This window comes from Mesitornis unicolor, unplaced genomic scaffold (assembly GCF_000695765.1).
Source record: "Mesitornis unicolor isolate BGI_N332 unplaced genomic scaffold, ASM69576v1 scaffold19053, whole genome shotgun sequence".
Taxonomy (NCBI): Eukaryota; Metazoa; Chordata; class Aves; order Mesitornithiformes; family Mesitornithidae; genus Mesitornis; species Mesitornis unicolor.
The window spans coordinates 4,202-21,174 of NW_010174168.1; the positions used below are offsets into that span (position 1 = coordinate 4,202).

The 16,973-nt window shown below is 46.0% G+C and overlaps 1 protein-coding gene across 1 annotated transcript; it reads right to left on the bottom strand.

Annotated features, from left to right (window-relative positions):
* Window positions 1-206: 206 nt before the first annotated feature.
* On the bottom strand, window positions 207-15,803 carry EIF2B5 (eukaryotic translation initiation factor 2B, subunit 5 epsilon, 82kDa). Its single transcript, XM_010180968.1, has 15 exons — window positions 15,685-15,803; window positions 14,807-14,992; window positions 14,533-14,710; window positions 13,526-13,606; window positions 12,717-12,794; window positions 12,324-12,636; window positions 11,573-11,718; window positions 11,146-11,284; window positions 10,458-10,559; window positions 9,710-9,817; window positions 8,744-8,834; window positions 7,860-7,983; window positions 3,554-3,679; window positions 1,886-1,996; window positions 207-804 (listed from the first exon to the last, which is right to left on the bottom strand). Exons 1-15 carry the CDS (start codon window positions 15,795-15,797, stop codon window positions 739-741), a joined length of 1,962 nt encoding a protein of 653 aa, XP_010179270.1. The 5' UTR covers window positions 15,798-15,803; the 3' UTR covers window positions 207-738.
* Between the last annotated feature and the right edge of the window lie 1,170 nt (window positions 15,804-16,973).

A 16,973-nucleotide genomic window follows, 5' to 3' on the forward strand; every position in this document is an offset into this window, starting at 1 on the left:
TCTATTAGCCAGCCCCTGCAGGGGGAACTGAGCACATATTTCCTATCCCCCGCTCTACAGAAAGGGGAAACACACGGTTTTACCAACTTTATTGTGCAACCTTGTGTTAGATCCTAGCACGGCAGATGGCAAGAGATTTCCCCTTTTGGAAAGATCACAGAAGTGCCTTCTAGGCTGCAAAATGCCTTGGGCATCCTCAGACAACTGCATCTTCTCCAGGCACAGGAACTCCCGAATCCCAGCCCTGCACTCCAGATCCTAACCCACATGCTCCCACTCACCAACCTTGCCAGTGTCTCTTCAGCAGTATTTCTCTTAGCTCGAGAAGCAACGACTCCAAAGAACTCAGCTGTATGACCATTCTTCCACAACCCCGATGGTTAGTTTTATAAGGGCATCGTATGCATTTGCATCTATTTGCTCCCTTTGTATTTGCTCCCAAAAGATAGCTTATAGTATATAAAATCCAGGCTCCCGAGGGATTTTAGGTAGCACCACCTCCCGCTTTTCCCTTATAGTTTTTACACTGGGCTGCAACCATCCCACATCAGGTGCCACTGGGCAAGTGAGGGAGGGAGGGAAGTGGCAAAGTTTGGAACACACAACGTAATGATGGGATTGTCAGTCACTTCGATGTCAGGCCCCACATCTAAACACCATGCACTGGCATTGGTCATGCCCTGCCCACTCGGCCCAGAAAGGCAGTGAGAGTGCCTCTTCTCATGCTGAGCCACCACATCAGTCTTGGTCGCCGTCAGACGACTCCTCCTCTGCCTCCTCCAGCCACTGGATAAACTTCTGGAGCTGCAGAGAGAGTGAAAGGTAATTGGGTAACGTGCAACACCAAACAGATGCTGGGAACGCTCAATAACTACACTCTGTCAATGAGCACCACTGTCCTGCATGAGAAAAAGGAAGATCATTCCTAGGAGACACAGAAATAGGCAGATTGAGAGCAGGAGAGACAAAAGTTTAGGTGAAAAACAGTGGGGATGCCATGGACAAACACAGACTGATGAGATTCCTGAGGAAAAGTCAGACAATCCCCACAACACTCAGCAAAAGGACAAAAGTTTGAGAGTTTTTCAGAGCTTGAGGGAGAAGAGATGACAGCTGCACCTCAGCTAAGACACGGCAGGGAAACTCTGCTGGGAAAAACCTACTCCCTGAGAAACTGCTATAAAGAAGGCAGCTCATTTTACATTTTAACTGGGCTCAAATAAGCAGCTGAAAACACTGCTGACCTATGCTAAGAGCTGACTTTGCAAAGGTTTTTAAACAAAGTTGGAGCTCTTCGGAGATGATTTTTCCCCCCTTGCTCTTTTTTTAGATCCAGGGAGAACTGGAACAAGGCTCAGCCAAACTGCAGCAAAGTTCCATCTGATGGAGGGGGGGAAATTTATACGCTCCTTGGAACACAAGCCAAATGAAACCACTCAGTACAGCAAACGCTTACAAATGTATGTGAAGGGACTGGGGAGCCAGGAATGAGAGCTTCAAAGGAATCGCATGGGGCCAGCACACAGGGCATTGGCCTAAAGCCCATTCCAGATGGGTGTTGGCTTAGAGAAGCCATGCTGCTACTCCAGAAAGTGCTGGCCTTGTGCTACAGAGAGCCCTCTAAAAACAATCTCCCTCTCCTACTGCCTCCGTGCCTCATCCAAACACGATGATTATGGCATAAAGCACAGAAATGTCTGTTCTGGAGAACCGAGTTGTGTTGCTTAGGGTCCAACGCGCTGGTGCATTACTGACCTACCATGCAATGGCAGCTGCTCCACAGAAGGCGACAGTGGCACCGAACTCCCCTCAAAGTTTCTTTCAGCAGCTGTTGTCTCTCTCTCTGCACCACCCCCCCTCCATCCCAAGCACCTTTGGGACTCACCCGCTGGTTTTTACGAAGCTGCTTTCCCTTGTCAGATGTGTCCCGCAGAGAGAACCAATTGAGAATTACATCTTCTTCCAGAATTTCCAGCTGGTAAAATGTCATCAACACCTGCATGGATTAGAAAAGAACAACAGGTCTCTCGATAAACTCTTCTGGGGTTAGCTCATGTCCAAGCACAAAGTTTGCACGTAATCTGTGTCTCCCAGCCCCTTCTTCAACAGAAGGCACTCGATCTGCTTCATTTTGCTTTTATTGTTAAAAATAACTGTGCCTCCCCTTATGCTCCTGACAGTTAGATGCTACAACACTTCATGAGTCAAAGTTCAAGCCCCATCAGCTTCAGCTCTGTGGATGCAGCGTAGGATTGAGAGCTGTGGGCAACAAAGGGGATGTCAGCTCAAGACGTTACTTAAGTTCTCTTTTTAAATCACCTCGAAACCCATCCCCAAAGCAGATCTAACAAGCAACTCTCATGCAGGCTCACAAACGCACAACTGCAACATGTGCAGAGATTAGCATGAACCTCCCCAGGCTCCCTCCTCCTGACAGTTCTCTCTTAAAAGTGCCTTATGGCAGCTGTCAAAGCAATTGGTCACTCATCAGCTCAAACTCCTGCCCAGCGCAGCGAGGGTAAGACGCAGTCACGCTTTCTCAGGGTGCCTTTGTGCTCAGGCAGAGCAGGCACTTTGCGGTCGCTCTCCTTGCGGCAGAGCACTGACAACGCCGGCTGCCAGCTCCAAATTTAAAGTGTCACTTCAATGCCCAGCCTCCAGGGAAACCCCAGGCCCCAGAACAATGGACACATGCCAAACAATTGCTGTAATTCAACATATTGGCTCACCAAACTGAAGGCTTTTAGCTCCACTCCATACTAAATTCTTTGCCATTAGCCAGAAGCACTGGTAGCAGAAGTTAGGATTACTTTAGGATTACAGGCTCTTCTTTCTTTTGGCAGAGAGAGAAAGAGTTGTCTCTTTTGGAAGAGCTCACCTAGAGCCTGCTTAACTCCTGGTTCCTCAAGAAAGAGTAATCCTGACCTCCTGAGACACTGCTAAAGAAAAGACTTGTGATCCAAGTCAAGTGCTTCCAGTGTGATAGGGCAGAAACAAAGCATGGACAAAATATTTGTCAGGGACAGCAAGGAGGAATATTTTGAAAATCTCAGCAGTGGGGAGATAGACAATAAGCCACATGTGCACTCCCCTTTATTCAGTTTCATAACAAGCTCAGCCTGAATAAGAAATCTCACCCTTATTCCCAGGTTTGCTTATTCTGCACTCTGAAGTCTGATAAACCATTTGGCAGTGAGATCCCAGGGACCACGCAGAGACAAATGAAGTAAAGCTCTTCCTAAAGCAAGCCTCTGGCCTTACCTCTTCCAGTATCACACAACAAGGGCATCTAGGTTAGAAGCTGCAAAATAACAGCTCCCTGATTCAGACTGTGCACTGATAATTAATACTCGCCCTCAGCCGGGCTCCCTCAGAGGCACAGGCAGACTTTTTTATTTTAAAGCAATTGTAGTAGATAGATCTTCTATACGCTCTCTCCACTGAGACCCCAAAGTTCTCTCCTCTCAAGCAGAAAAGCTGCTGATGCAAACAGGATGCATTTCACTAGGAATTCAGCAAAAGCAGGTCCTCCAAGTTGGCAGCGGATACTCACTTTAGCTATGGATGTGCAGAGACTGTCATGTTCCAGGAAGAATTCCTCAATGGCAAATAAGGCATTCAAGTGGTCTGACGCTCGTTTTATGTAGTTCTTAAACAACGGGGTCCAGTTCTTCAACAGCTGCAGGGGAAAAACACAGAAGAGTTCCTGAGCTACGAGATGGATGTGTGCACCCAGCCCAGCCCTGTTTCTCAGCTGTGTTGCACTACGAAATAGACCCAGGGAAGCATTTTAAGAGACTGTTCAGTTGATCATTGCATATATTTGCCCCACTTTGTCCACTAAACAGATGCTATAAAGTTTCACATGTTCAGATACGACCTGGTTTTACTAAGCAGCTTTGAGAACATCCGTTAGCTTTCTTCGTTTTGATTCTCTGGATTGAATACTAAGGTATCACAAGAAATGTGTTTAAGAGTCCGGTACTCAAAGAAAATCACTTCAGACCAATAAGGAGAGGTACGTACAAGCTACTCAAACCTTCTCCACCAGCAGCTGACATTTCAGTGGAACTTTTCTTCAAAGTAGAAGAGTAAGTAAGAAAAAAAAGGAAAAAAAAGACAGTGCCAGAATAATTACCAGGAGAAGTAATCAACTGCTGAGTAGAAGTGGACAGTGCAAAACAGCCACCCCTAAAACAAGAACGCAGTGGAGCAGCCCCTAAGTGCAAGTCACACGTTTGCTGTGTGCCTATGGGCTTGTTTGGATTCCAGAGTATGCTGCAGGGAACGGGCGGGAGGAATGAAAGGAAGAAGTTGTCACACTATTAACTGATCTCAGTTGTCTCCTGCAAGGCTTAATTTTTATGGAGCCTTCAGAGTAATGACTTTGGTGCTGCCTTTTCAAACAGTATTTCTGTCCAAGTCCCCCACAGCTCTCTCACTTGTACCTGTCTGGAAAGCAGGCAACAGAGAAAGCTCTGCAAAGCAGCACAGACCGACCTGAATCAGGGCCAGGAGGTAATAAAGATACTTAGAGCTCCGTCCATAAAACGTTTAGAGTGTATCAGAACGAGGAGAAGATAGAAAAATTCCTCATTGGCCTCATCATGACCAAACCATCCAACAGAAACACTGTAGAAAATTACATCAGAGTTCCACATCTTTTTAAATGGATTGATTCAACAGCAGCCATTCCTGCAGCTACATCCCTGCCTTGCCCATACAGATATATTATTTTGCTGTACTTTCACCAGTGTCTTCTTACAGAACATATCTGGTATGTTTTGAAGGAAACAGGTAATTCACAGGGGCCTGGAGTGTGATGAAGCAGCTCTGAGTCACCAACATTCAGGGTTAATCTGCACTACTCTATCCAGGACGAGTGTTAACAGGCAGTGGCTCTACCAGAGGGAGAGCTCCCAGATATATAGCAGAGCTAGAACCCAGGCTAGCACAGACCACCAAAAGTAGCCTGCACTAGGAAATAGCGCTCAACTCCTCCATAGCACTGCACTTCATCACCTCTTCAAACACATTTGCTATGCAACTGTGCTGGAATTTACAAGGCTCAAGCAGAAACAAAAGGGATTAGCACAAACAAACTGATCTGCATGGCAGTACACTGACCGGCTCAAGGAACAACAGTAACAGCACAGAACGATCCTCATCATCGTCGTATCACAACAAAAAGCTGAGGGTTGCATGGCGTATTTCCAGAGCACATTTTAGCCTTTAGCAAAAGGCTTAATCCTAAACAGTCTTCCCTCCTTCACAACCATCTCCTGCGTTTTTATTATTCTCTGGAATTCTTCACCTCAAATGTAGTAAAGCTATTAGCAAGTTCCTCCCAGGCCAAGAAATATTTTGTAATAACTTTCTGTTAACGCCTTTAAATCATAAGCGGGCACAATTCTAACCAGTTTCTGAAAGCAAGTAATTTATAAAGAAAGCAGAGCTATAAACACTCACAACCCCAGGATGTAATCCACTATGCCTATTGCTGGGAGAGAGAAAAAAGAAACAATATACCGTCTCGGGCCAAGAACATGCACTGTGCTGTAACTGGTGCTAATGATGAAAGTAGGGCTCAGCCCCACAGAGCTCCCAAGAAAAAACATCCCTAGGAGCCTGTATGACCGGAGAGGCCATTTTGGGAGTTTCATGGCAATCTGAACCAGGGAATTGGAGGCTTGTAATTCTTTTAGATTGAATAGAAGACTGAAAAAATGTGAAGAGATACCTGACAAAGACCTATGGACATCATAATCTTCCATGCTTTCACTCTACCTGGGTAACTCCTCAAAACAACCTACAGTCTGGAGAAAGAAACCAAATTCCCCCAACAGGTCAGTTCATTTTTCACCAGATCTTGTCAGTGATGCTGTATCAACTTCAGAGAGATTCGTGATCCACTTTTCTTTTGCAGAAGGACAGTCTCAACACCAGGCCTATTTTACCCCTACCTCCAGCACAGAACACCATCGTGAAGTACGTGCAAAGCACAAGGGACAAAGCTGTAATCCCAACCTGTTACACCATAACAGCATCCGTGCTGATCACCAGAAACTGCTTCGGTGAAAGCAGAGATCCATTCGGTCCCTGAATAACTGACCCTATGTTGTGTTCACGTGCATGACATTACAAATGAGTAAGGTTCCCTAACAGCAACCTGAAGAGGTGCACCACACACGCTACTGTAGCCAAACATGATACCTGACATACATCAAACTGGATTAATTATTTCTCAGGCCTCCATGTTTCATCTGAAAAATACCCATGGGCATATCCTTTACTGGATGCTCATTTCCTACAATTGCTGCAGCACTTAAGAGCTTCATGCTCAGGGGCCAGCACATCATAACTATAGCGTTTCTACCATTTCCCCTCCTAAGCTGTCTTGGACTGCTCTACCATTGCTCTTACACAAGCAACCCATCTTCCTTCAGCATCTCTTAGTCAGAGTTGAGCTACAAAGAGAGTGAGAAACATAAAACAACTCTGCAAAGTTCAGTGGACTTCTGATACCAGTCTCAGAATGCAAGTATGCCCAACTCATGCAAAGCAACACTTTGCCAGATGTAAACCATTACAGCAGATCTCATGCTAGATTAGGAGCCCAATCTGGGAGACAGAAAGAGATGCCATATCCTAGCTGAGAAAAACTCCACATCCAACACAGCTACCAACTCCACACAACTTGTTGTCTAGATGTACTGCTTTCCACTTAAGAGTCTAACACTTGCTCTGTCTTCAGTCAGAAGAAAAGTCTTCTCTTTTCCAGGACAGGACATCCTATGCAAGAAAACAGTCTGGGAAAATGAACAAATGCCAGCAGAATTTAAAGAGAATGAACAGCAAAACCTTACTAAGCCATATTATGAACAGATCAGGTCACATGGATGTTTGCTACAGAAGGCATCTCCACATGTACAGGAGATTAAGTGCCGTGCTTACACCTACATAAAGAAGAATTAGTTTTCCACCCTTCCCTGTCGATTGAAAGCACATATTTCCTCAGAGAAAGGATGAGGATGTCTAGTGTTCCTCTTTAGCTCCATCTGCTAAAAAAATTAAACTAATCCTTCCCAAACAGGTGTCAGACCCATTCATTGTGAAAGAGCACCTTCGTAACCTGTAAAATTTGCAAACTCAAACACACAAATTACTTATAGCAAGGAGACAGAAACCACCACAAGAGCTTCAGCTTGGATCAACAGAACCATTAAGATAAGACTGCCTGCTTTTTAAAGCAGATCCTATCCTATTTTGTCTCCCTTAAGTCAGGAAATAGAAATTGTTCTCACCCAATTATACAACCCCTGTCTCTTTAGAGACACAACAGAAGTCTTTGAGCAAAGATTCAGAGAACAATATTGTGCCTTTGCATTTGGCTGGGAAAAAAATTGGCACCAGTTACAGTATGCAGAGAAGTTAAGGCCTTGGAAAGGATCCCACTGGGAGAGGAGCACTCCTTGCTGCCCCAGGGACAGGGCTTATGATGGACTGCAACTGGGTTCCTGGAGTGCAAGCCTGTAAAGATATCTCTGACAGCCCCTCTCTTTTCGCTTCTACAAGTGATGCAGTTTGACTATCACACACAGGAAATGGAAACAACCACAGGTACTAAAGTAGAGCCCCCCCACATGCACAGTCTCAGCTGAGTCCTGTCAAGCAGGTACAAGAGTTTCAGTTCACCTTTACTTCTATAGAAGGCAAAGAGGCTCATGAACTCAAGGAGTTCAAGCAGCTTCAGGCTTAACCAAAAAGACTGCTCAGCCAGGAAGTACCTGGGGCATCCAGACAGACTCCCACACACTAGGAGACAAGCCCAAAGAAAAGTCAAATGGAGCAGCACTCACAGGAAGTAATGCTGAGAAATAGTTCTGTGAGTCCAGGTTTGCATCCAGCTGCTGCAGTGGGAACTCCAGGATCACTTTACTGAGCACCTGCATCATCTCCTTCAGCCCAATGTTATAAGCATACCTGCAAGGAGAAGGCAAAACCCACCACCATTTCACACTAGCTGATCTCTGCAGACCGTGGTTCTTCAGAGATACAGCAGAAAAAACGATTTTAATCTTCCAGACTCGTTTTATATTTATTTGTTTTCCAAAATATTCAGGCAATAAAACCACCTTGCATTGCATCAGGCCCTGCATAATGCCACAAGTCCTGAAAACCTGCTTTTACAGTGCAACAAGCAGCTGCAGGGACAGCACCCTTACAGTTACTAGAGTGCTGAAGGAAAACTTGCGCAAAACAAGGGAAACAGGTTTGTATGTGAGAAAGAATAGGTAAAAGGCACTCTGATTGCGTGTTCTAGACTCGCTGCTGTAAAATCAGAGTGGACAATCCACAGCACAGCACAGTCCCAGCTGCCGGCAGCTGGTTGAATGTTGCAATGCACAGAGCAGCAGCCCCTGCATGAACTTACATGGAGCCTGTGCCAAGAACTGGCTCGCTTTAGTCCACAGTTACCTAATAGCAATTCAATCTGTTGTTACAGAATTTGGGCAGAAAAAGCCTAACCACTGAGGAGGCTACAGATGCAGCTGGCGCTCTCCATCAACTCCTGCAATTAGTCATGATCTTTAATCTGCATTTCTCACACTCTATGCTGACAAAATTCATATTTAACAATCAAACATGAGTATTCACATGGATTCTCTCTCTCTTCTTTCTAGACTCCTTGTCAAACCCAACTGTTAAGCATAAGGGACAGTATCCCCAAGGGAACACTCACTTGAGGGAGTTGATTTCCAGGACCAGGTTGTCACAAGAAATGTTTTCTTCTTCGCCCCTCTGTAACGTACCCAGAACCTCATTCTGGAAAACTAATGAGAAAGGACAGGTAGTTAGGCAGGAGATGGAAACCCCCTTCAAACTTCAAACTGTTCATTACTGAAGAAACCATGCCCTTAACAAAGGAAGCATTGTGATACAGGTATCTACTTTTCTCCATAAGCTGGCACAAACCCACACCAACTATAACTATAAATAGAGTATAATTCAAATAAATGAGACTACTTACTAGATATCATTGACCTAACCACACAAACCAGTACATTTACCTCTGCAACCTTTCAGAGCAGAGCTTTTATTATACTTTCACAATCCAGCCTTTCTTATTCAGGCAAACCTCATATTGCCCTAACTAAAGATGTGAATTCAAACCTAAAAATTGTTGGTTTAATTTCCTTTGGGGAAATATTTTAACTTGAAATGGCTTTTTTTCCAACTTGGCTTCCACCCTTTTCCAATCCGGGTAAGCTTAACACAACGAAACGGAAATCCAAAACATATCTGCCAAAAGAGGCAGCTCCTACAAGCACATTTCATTCTCCAGCACAATTACTGCAGTAAGCTGTCCACGTAGGGAAGCTCTGCTGGACCTTCACACGATCTCCAAGTTTAGGCAATGACATTGCCATTTAAACAGACAACTCAGGGAGGTCACTTCCATGAAAGTCCAGTGATCAGGAGTGAGAAAGATGGAGGATCTTTGCCTAGCTTCTAATCTTTGGCTGCCTTGGGTAACACAGCAGCAATACAGGGAATATTAAGTCAGTAGAAAATGCAGGAAGTGAGATCAGGAAGCAAACATTAGACATCCACAAATTTTCCAATATACCTAGAGAAAGCAGCACAAATCTCACACTCACTGCATTACCTGCAGACTCACCATACTTCTAAACAGCACATCTCTCACCTTTGATGTCGTCTAGCTGAGGTGACGCTGCCCGACTGTCTGGCTCCTCAGAGCCCATACTCAGGTCGCTGTCTGACTCACTCTCTTCCTCTGAATGCATCGCTGGGCCTGATGAAGAAGAGAAGATGCAGCATTCAACACTCAAAAGCTGCAGCTGTCATACGCAGCAAGAACCAGGTGTCCCAGGGACTTCCCAACAGAGTCAGCAACTCTCTGTCCTTTCAGGGAAGCTTTTACTTACAGGTCCAGATGATTAGATTTGCTGCAGAGGGAATGCTACAGCTGGCACTAAGATAATGGGACTTTTTAAGAGTCTGCAGGCAGACAGCAAAGGACAGGGACAGAAGTGAATGCATTTTGCGCAGACTGCTGACTCACGATGGAGCAATGTCAGCAGACGCTGTCACTAGCGGTAAGAAAGCCAGCAGTACCCAGAATAGCCAAAGCATATTCCCTCTAAGGGAGGGCCTGGTATCCCATAGTGTGTCACCCACAGCACAGACAGCTGCGTGTGTTAGCATAAGTCAAAGTTATAATAAACATCTTCCACATTGCAAAGGAAGAGAGAGAATCTGGTCCACCACCTCTCACCTTGCCTCCACACACATATGTTATCTGGAGCCAGTCTGCTTCACAAAGTCCAAGTCTTACTCCAAACACATTCATAAGCATCCCACTCAGCTAGTTTCCTTGACACAGGTCTGTCTGTCTGTCTATCCCCAGATGACTACACTAAACTTTTGCTCACCCCATAGGCTTTGTCTCTGCTCTTCTTCATCCTCTTCCTTCTTGTCATCAGCTTTCCAGAGATAGCCTCTGCCCTCTGAGCCCACATCCTTTTTATTGTAACCTGAAAAAGAAGCAGCAATTAGGAGGCAGAAGTACTGGATCTGCTTATAAGCAAACCTGAAAAAAGATTGGCATAATCTGCCCCTAAATATCCTCCAAGAGGCAGCTGGGCTGCCCGCAGACGCATACGGATTTCAGCTTTTATCTCCTCACTCGCCTTGACAAGTGACTGCCTTACTTGTCCCTACAGCAGCCAGACTGGTAGAAAGAGCTTCTCACAAGGACAAAGTCCTTGGACACAGTCCAGGTACACGGACATCAATCTTGCAACTCGCATTGAACTTGCATCTCTTCCAATGTCAGCTCATTGCCTCCTACTAGGCTCCTACTCCACGAAAAATGGAAAATAGCTGAGTCTCCAAAGATTTTAATATGAGGGTACTGAAGTACAGCTCACTGTCTAACTTGAGCCGAATATCCTTGCTTGCCCTACTGAAAACACACATGCTCCCAGCTGAATGCAGCACTAAGCTCCAGCCTGGCACTGCAGAGTCTAGAATGGGGGAGGCAAAGACCCCAAAAGAGGGGGCCAAAAGAGGCAAAGCCCTCTGCACAGCCTGAGTGCATGGAGACAAAGACTCTCATACCTTTCAGTTTCACTTTGCTCTCCTCCTTGTTCACTCCAGAATCATCACTGAACTGGTCATCGTCCTCTTCCTCCTCATCTGGTGGGTGCAGAGAGATCACTGTGCCCTCAGAAAGCGTGATACCAGGACCTACTGCTACCTGCAAAGATGTGCAACATATCTTAATGAAGAAATACCCCGACTGCTCCCTCGTACCTCCACCAGCAGGGACAGGAACTGCTCCACACAAGTTGTATACTAACAAGTGTAACTGAAGTCATCAGCACTAGACAACACATGATACTACCCTAGTTAAACAAAAGCAAGAAAAAGGTGGGAGCAGGACCATATCCTTCTAAAATAAAGCTTGGAGCAGCTCTGTATTCTAGTATGGTCTAGGAACCTGCCAAGAAAGGCAGAAAGCAGAATAGACATAAATACAGCTCACCTGAGAGGAGAGGACACAATGGGACTTTAGCTTTACTTTCTCCTTCACTTCAGCTTCATCGCAGATAACAGAATGGCAGATCTCCACGTTATCTGCTATGTGCACTTTGTCCCAGAGAAAAGCTCCATCCAAAATGACTTTATCACCTGTTATACATCACCAAGCACAAATACGTTGACCAAGGCAGTTTGCTGCTCTCCTGCACTGCTGAATCCACTAGAAAGCATCTTACTGAATCCCAGTGCCCTTGATGCATGACGGATGTTAGAAAGGTAAAAATTTGCCTTAGAGGCCTATAGCTACTTCTTACCCAAAGCTAAAAGACAAATTTGTTCTCTACAGAGGTTTAACAAGTAGACCATAACAACTGACATCTTGGTATTGCACAAAAGCAGCCACATTACCAAAAAAAAAAAGCCAAGATTAGAAAGAAGGCGTACCAGGCAGCTCACAAAACCAGGGACAGATGCTCTCATTTGCAGGATGTTGGTGAGCAATAACTCCAGATCAGTAAAGGCTACTACTTATTCGCATGAAGTGCCTTCTGCCTTTCAGCATTATTAAGGTACCCTGAAAACTTGAATCTATTTCCTCCACTGGTAAACCAAGCTTTTCTCTTTTCTTCCCATTAGAAGTCAATCAGTACCCACCAATCATCCTCTCTGAGAGTCAAACACACTTTAAAAACTAAATCCCAGCAACCTGTGCTCTTGCCTGGCAAGGCCTGCACGTCTCCAATTTCTCCACTCACCTATCCTGCAGTTCTGCCCAATAACGCTGTTTTTTATGGAGCAGTCACTGCCGATGACTGTTCCCTGCCCAATGAGCACGTTCTCTGCCAGCACGCTGCCGTGGCCGAGGCTAACGTCCACCCCTCGGTAAATGTTGTGCTTAGAATGGGTGTAACTCTGGTTCTTGTCATCGGTGAAGTTCATCTCTGGAGTCAGAGGATAAACCCAGCGCCGGATGATGTCAGAGCACACAGCTTCGTACATTAACAGGTTGCATATATGGGCACCGTACTCTTCTGTCGTTACATGCATATGGATCTGGTTGCCCAGGACCTGGGAGACAGGCGGGAGCACGTCAGAAGATTCTCTAACGCAAGGTAATAGGATCTCCCTTGCAACAACCCTCTCCTTACCTCCTCATTCACCAATAGACCACGCACAAAATCATCTCGTGTCTGGTAGTCGAAATTGTCTGTGAACAGCTCAGCCACCTGCCAGGAATAAAACATAAGGAAATAACACAGTTAGCAGAAAATGTTGCCAGGGAAGCCAGATAATTAATGGCTGTTCAGTGGTTCTCAGAGAGCCAAGTTATACAGCATAGGAAAGTGATGGTCTTGCCTTGAATTAAGCTTTTCCTTCTGCTACGTGTGTTGACCTTCCCATCTCCTCCTCCTAATGGAAACTATGAAGAGATTCTGGTTTTCAGAAGGGGCAAAGCACTGCTTTAGTATTTCCAAGCAATCTGCCCAGCCTCACTTTATAGTTTCACTCCCAAAGGATGGCTGCAGACCAGCGTCTTCAGATGTGGAACAGATGTTGCCAAGCCTAGGATAACCCTGAATGTTGCCCTAACAAGGTACCAGCTTGCAAGCACTGACACTTTTCCATAGCATAGCCATCACCTCTGCTCTACAGATGCCACTATACTTGAAGTGAGTATAATTTCCAGTATAGTCCAGTGTGCCAAATCTACTGATGCATCCACTGTCTTGTTCTGCCTGGGCTCGAACAGTGGATGCCAGATACAAACCGAGCGCTCTCAGTCTGCAAAGCAGTGCCACGTGATCACTCAGGCTTTCAGCTCAGACACTGAGCACAACTGGGAGTTCTGGTTTCCAAACCTACTATGCTTAGGCCACATGCACCCCCTGCACACCACCAGCAGCAGCAACGGAGCAATGCAGATGGAATTTTGGGCCCTCAGAAGGGCAAAGCTCACCTGTGGAGAGCAAATGCTGATATGACAATCCAGCAAGTCATGGCGCACCTCCACGTTCTCAATAGAGTTTTGGAACAGACTCTGAAAGAGGAAAAAATTCAGATGATCCAAGTGCCTCACACAGTACTGAGCCCCAGAAGCCTTCTATAAGTCAGAGCAGTGTTGATTGAATTGTTAAAACGAGCTGGAGTTCTGAAGAGCACAGAAATCCACACTGAGACACAAGCTTAGCAGGCACAGCATACACAGAGCTGTGTGTCCATCAGCTGAACCGGCCCTTGTCCTTACACAGCGCAGCTCCCAAGAAACTCCTTGTATTTCAAACAATCACTTTTCCTCCAAGAGGCTCCTTACCTTAGTCACTGGGAAATATAAACGTACAAAGAACACTAATAAATCAAAATGCAATATCCATAGCTCCCGTATCCTCTGTGGATTTTTACAGGTGTGTGTTGCTGTTCCTGGGTTTCGTTTGGTTTTGGGGTTTTTTTTGTGTTTTTGGTTTCATACAGTGATTTGTGCTTTAATTTGAAGGTGAAAAATAAACTACTCGATTCCTGATTTGGAGATGAAAATGCCACATAATCACAGTCTTAGTTTTGAGTTGAAACAGGTCCATCTATCTCACTGGAGAAAGTGCCTCCAGACATTTACAGAGCATTTACTACATTATTAGGTGACCAGTACAGGCAGAAGTAACAGGAGGCTCTACCCCCGCACCTGCTGTTTTTCCAGTCGCCACACCAGGCTCAGTGCCGCTTCAAAGTGGTTTGTGTACAACAGTGGTACACGCACTCCAATTTGGGACCCCTTGTGACAGCACAAATCATCCACCTCCCTTGTTTCATGTGGAGAAAAGGAATCAAATAAATGCCAAAACTGAGTTGTGAGAACTATGGAAGCAGAAAGCACAGATCCCCAGCCCTCACTCGAGGAGGACACCTCCTCCTTGGGGAGGGCTGCTTTACTACTGCAGCCCTTTTCCACCCGTCAGGTTCCAGACGCACCATGGGAAAGCGGAAGCGTTTCAGCCCCTGGGTTCTCTGGTAGTGAAGGACACGGTTTGTGGCACTGTCCATAGCAATAACAATGTCATCCTCTCTGCACCTGGCATGGTGACCAGGGGAGGACTCCTTGAATATCATCGTCATCACAGAAACATTCTTTTCCATCTTACGACGCAACCTGAAAAAGAGAGGCAGAACTTTAAAATCACTCTTCAGGGAGTTAAAGCCCAGAGCGTCAACACACCAGGCAAGCGTACACTCTTTGAACACCTACTTGTGCTCTTCCAGGGCTTTGGATATATTGAAATTGGACACCACATCTCCAGTGACGAGAATGAAGTCGGAACGAACAAGGGACTTGGCATCAACGTCCCGCAGCACATCACCCAGGGAGCGGTACAGGTCAGAAGTCACAAAGCGCACCGTGTTGGGAGAGGTGTGGCGGCACCACTTGGATTTTCTGGAAGGAGAAAAGCACATCAGGAAGGCTTAAAGAGGATATTCCTACAGGGGAGAGTGCCCCAGAGCACGCTGCACCTGTAAGCGAATGCAAGGAGAATCCCATTACGATGAGCCCACTATCAACAGGCTTAGGTAAGCTCACTGCACACAGCAGATGAACTGAACAAGATCAGACTTTGAGAGCGTAGCTTATGGGAACATAGGAAACCCAACTCCACTGTGAGCCAAGTTTTGACAAAGGAGAAGAAAAAGTCACACACAGCGCTAACTTTTTGCCTTGGAAAGCAGCACCTCAGGCAGGGAAAGGGCTGCAGGCTTCTCTTTAGGTTGCAGACCTGCAGCACGCAGAGGCAAAGCAAGCTGTTGCCATGTGCTACATGACACACCAAGACAGGGCACAATGCAAAGGGTGGCACTCTAATCTACACTGCTACTCTGGAAACCCCTGATTTTAGACATGAAAAGTTCAATGCCAATACAAATGCAGTCCCAAAACACTCGACCCTTTTAATACAGTGCAAAACCACACTCCTCCACAGGAGGAATGGTCTTTTTTGAGATGTGCCAGGAGACAACAGTCAAAAGGGAACACAGTTTCCATCAGAAGGATCAGTGGGAGACCTTTGGGACTTGCTGAAGGACAGAAGAATCTTATCCATGATAGAGATAAAAAGAAGCAGAAATTCTTACTGTAAATGCTCCTTTATCTCAGCTGACTTCCAACAGCAGAAAACAAAGGTTTCTTCTACTCCAGTTGCTGTTAGGAACTCCAGGGTGTAGTCAATCATGGCCACATTTGCCATAGGTAAAAGAGCCTAAAAAGTAAAACAGACACATAGAGAACTGAACAAACACTCGGTACCTCAACATCAGCAACCGTCCCTTCCCACTTGAGAACGTATCAGCAGCAGCATCAGAAAAGTAACACAAATAACTGTTCTGCCTGCTTTTACCCAAACTTTTCAACTTGATCTAAACAGTAAGAGCTAGTTTCCAATCTCTACAGGGGCAGAATCTGACTTCAGAGAAGGCAGCACAAAAGGGAAGTTATCACACACAAAGCTCTTCAAGATGACTTAAGTAAGAGGAGGGAAAAAAAGATCCCAGTGTTGATGCCCTGACTCAGGTTTTAATTGCTGCAAGAAAAACCTGCCAAGCGTGAATGAAGCAGCCACAGGAGTTTGAGTGTCCAGAATTAAAGAAGGGGAAAAACCCCAAAACCCCAACCTAAGGTGAAGTGAGGTTTCTCTTGAGAGCCCAGCCACGCTTTTAAACCAAGTTATTGATTCTCAGCTGAGTGATCTCACACTATCCTTTAATTCATTTGTGGTGCTGTTTTGTTTCAGGCCTGAGCTTGTGTGTATAATTATGACCACTGCAAACATTTAAAGAGCAAACAAGGCAAGGCAATTGTTCTGACCTAAATTCTCCCAAAGCGCTCTTGCCTTTAACATGCAGCCCTCTGATCTGGATAATCAAAGTGCTTTCCCCCATCCATTTAGCTGACCATAGTCTTTTACCCATTACTGCTGCCAAGGACAAAGATTTCGCTTCTCTCCTCTATCAGAACCCTGCCCAAACCCGCTGCCTCTTCTGCACCAGCGACAGATAAAAGCAAACAGTGCGGCTTCCCTTGCCATATGGGAAAGCAAACAGCCCCAATGCAGCATTTAGATCCTCGCTGCCACTCCAGCGAGCGACACAAATTCTTACGAGCGAGGAGAACCGCTCAGAGGCCTCCCCAGCTGAGGGAAGCTGGGAAAATCCACGGGGACTCGGACACGGGGCCCCGGCAGCATCCCAGCACCAACCGAGAGCAGCCGGGGCGGGGGCCTCGCCTTGTCCTGACCCGGCCCGGGGCCCTCACGGTGGGACACGCCGTTGCCTTTCGCCAGAGGCCTGCCGGCTCCAGCCCACCAGGACCGTGACAGGCGCCCCGGAGGAACCAGCCCGGAGGAGGCGGCAGTAGGGAGAAGGGA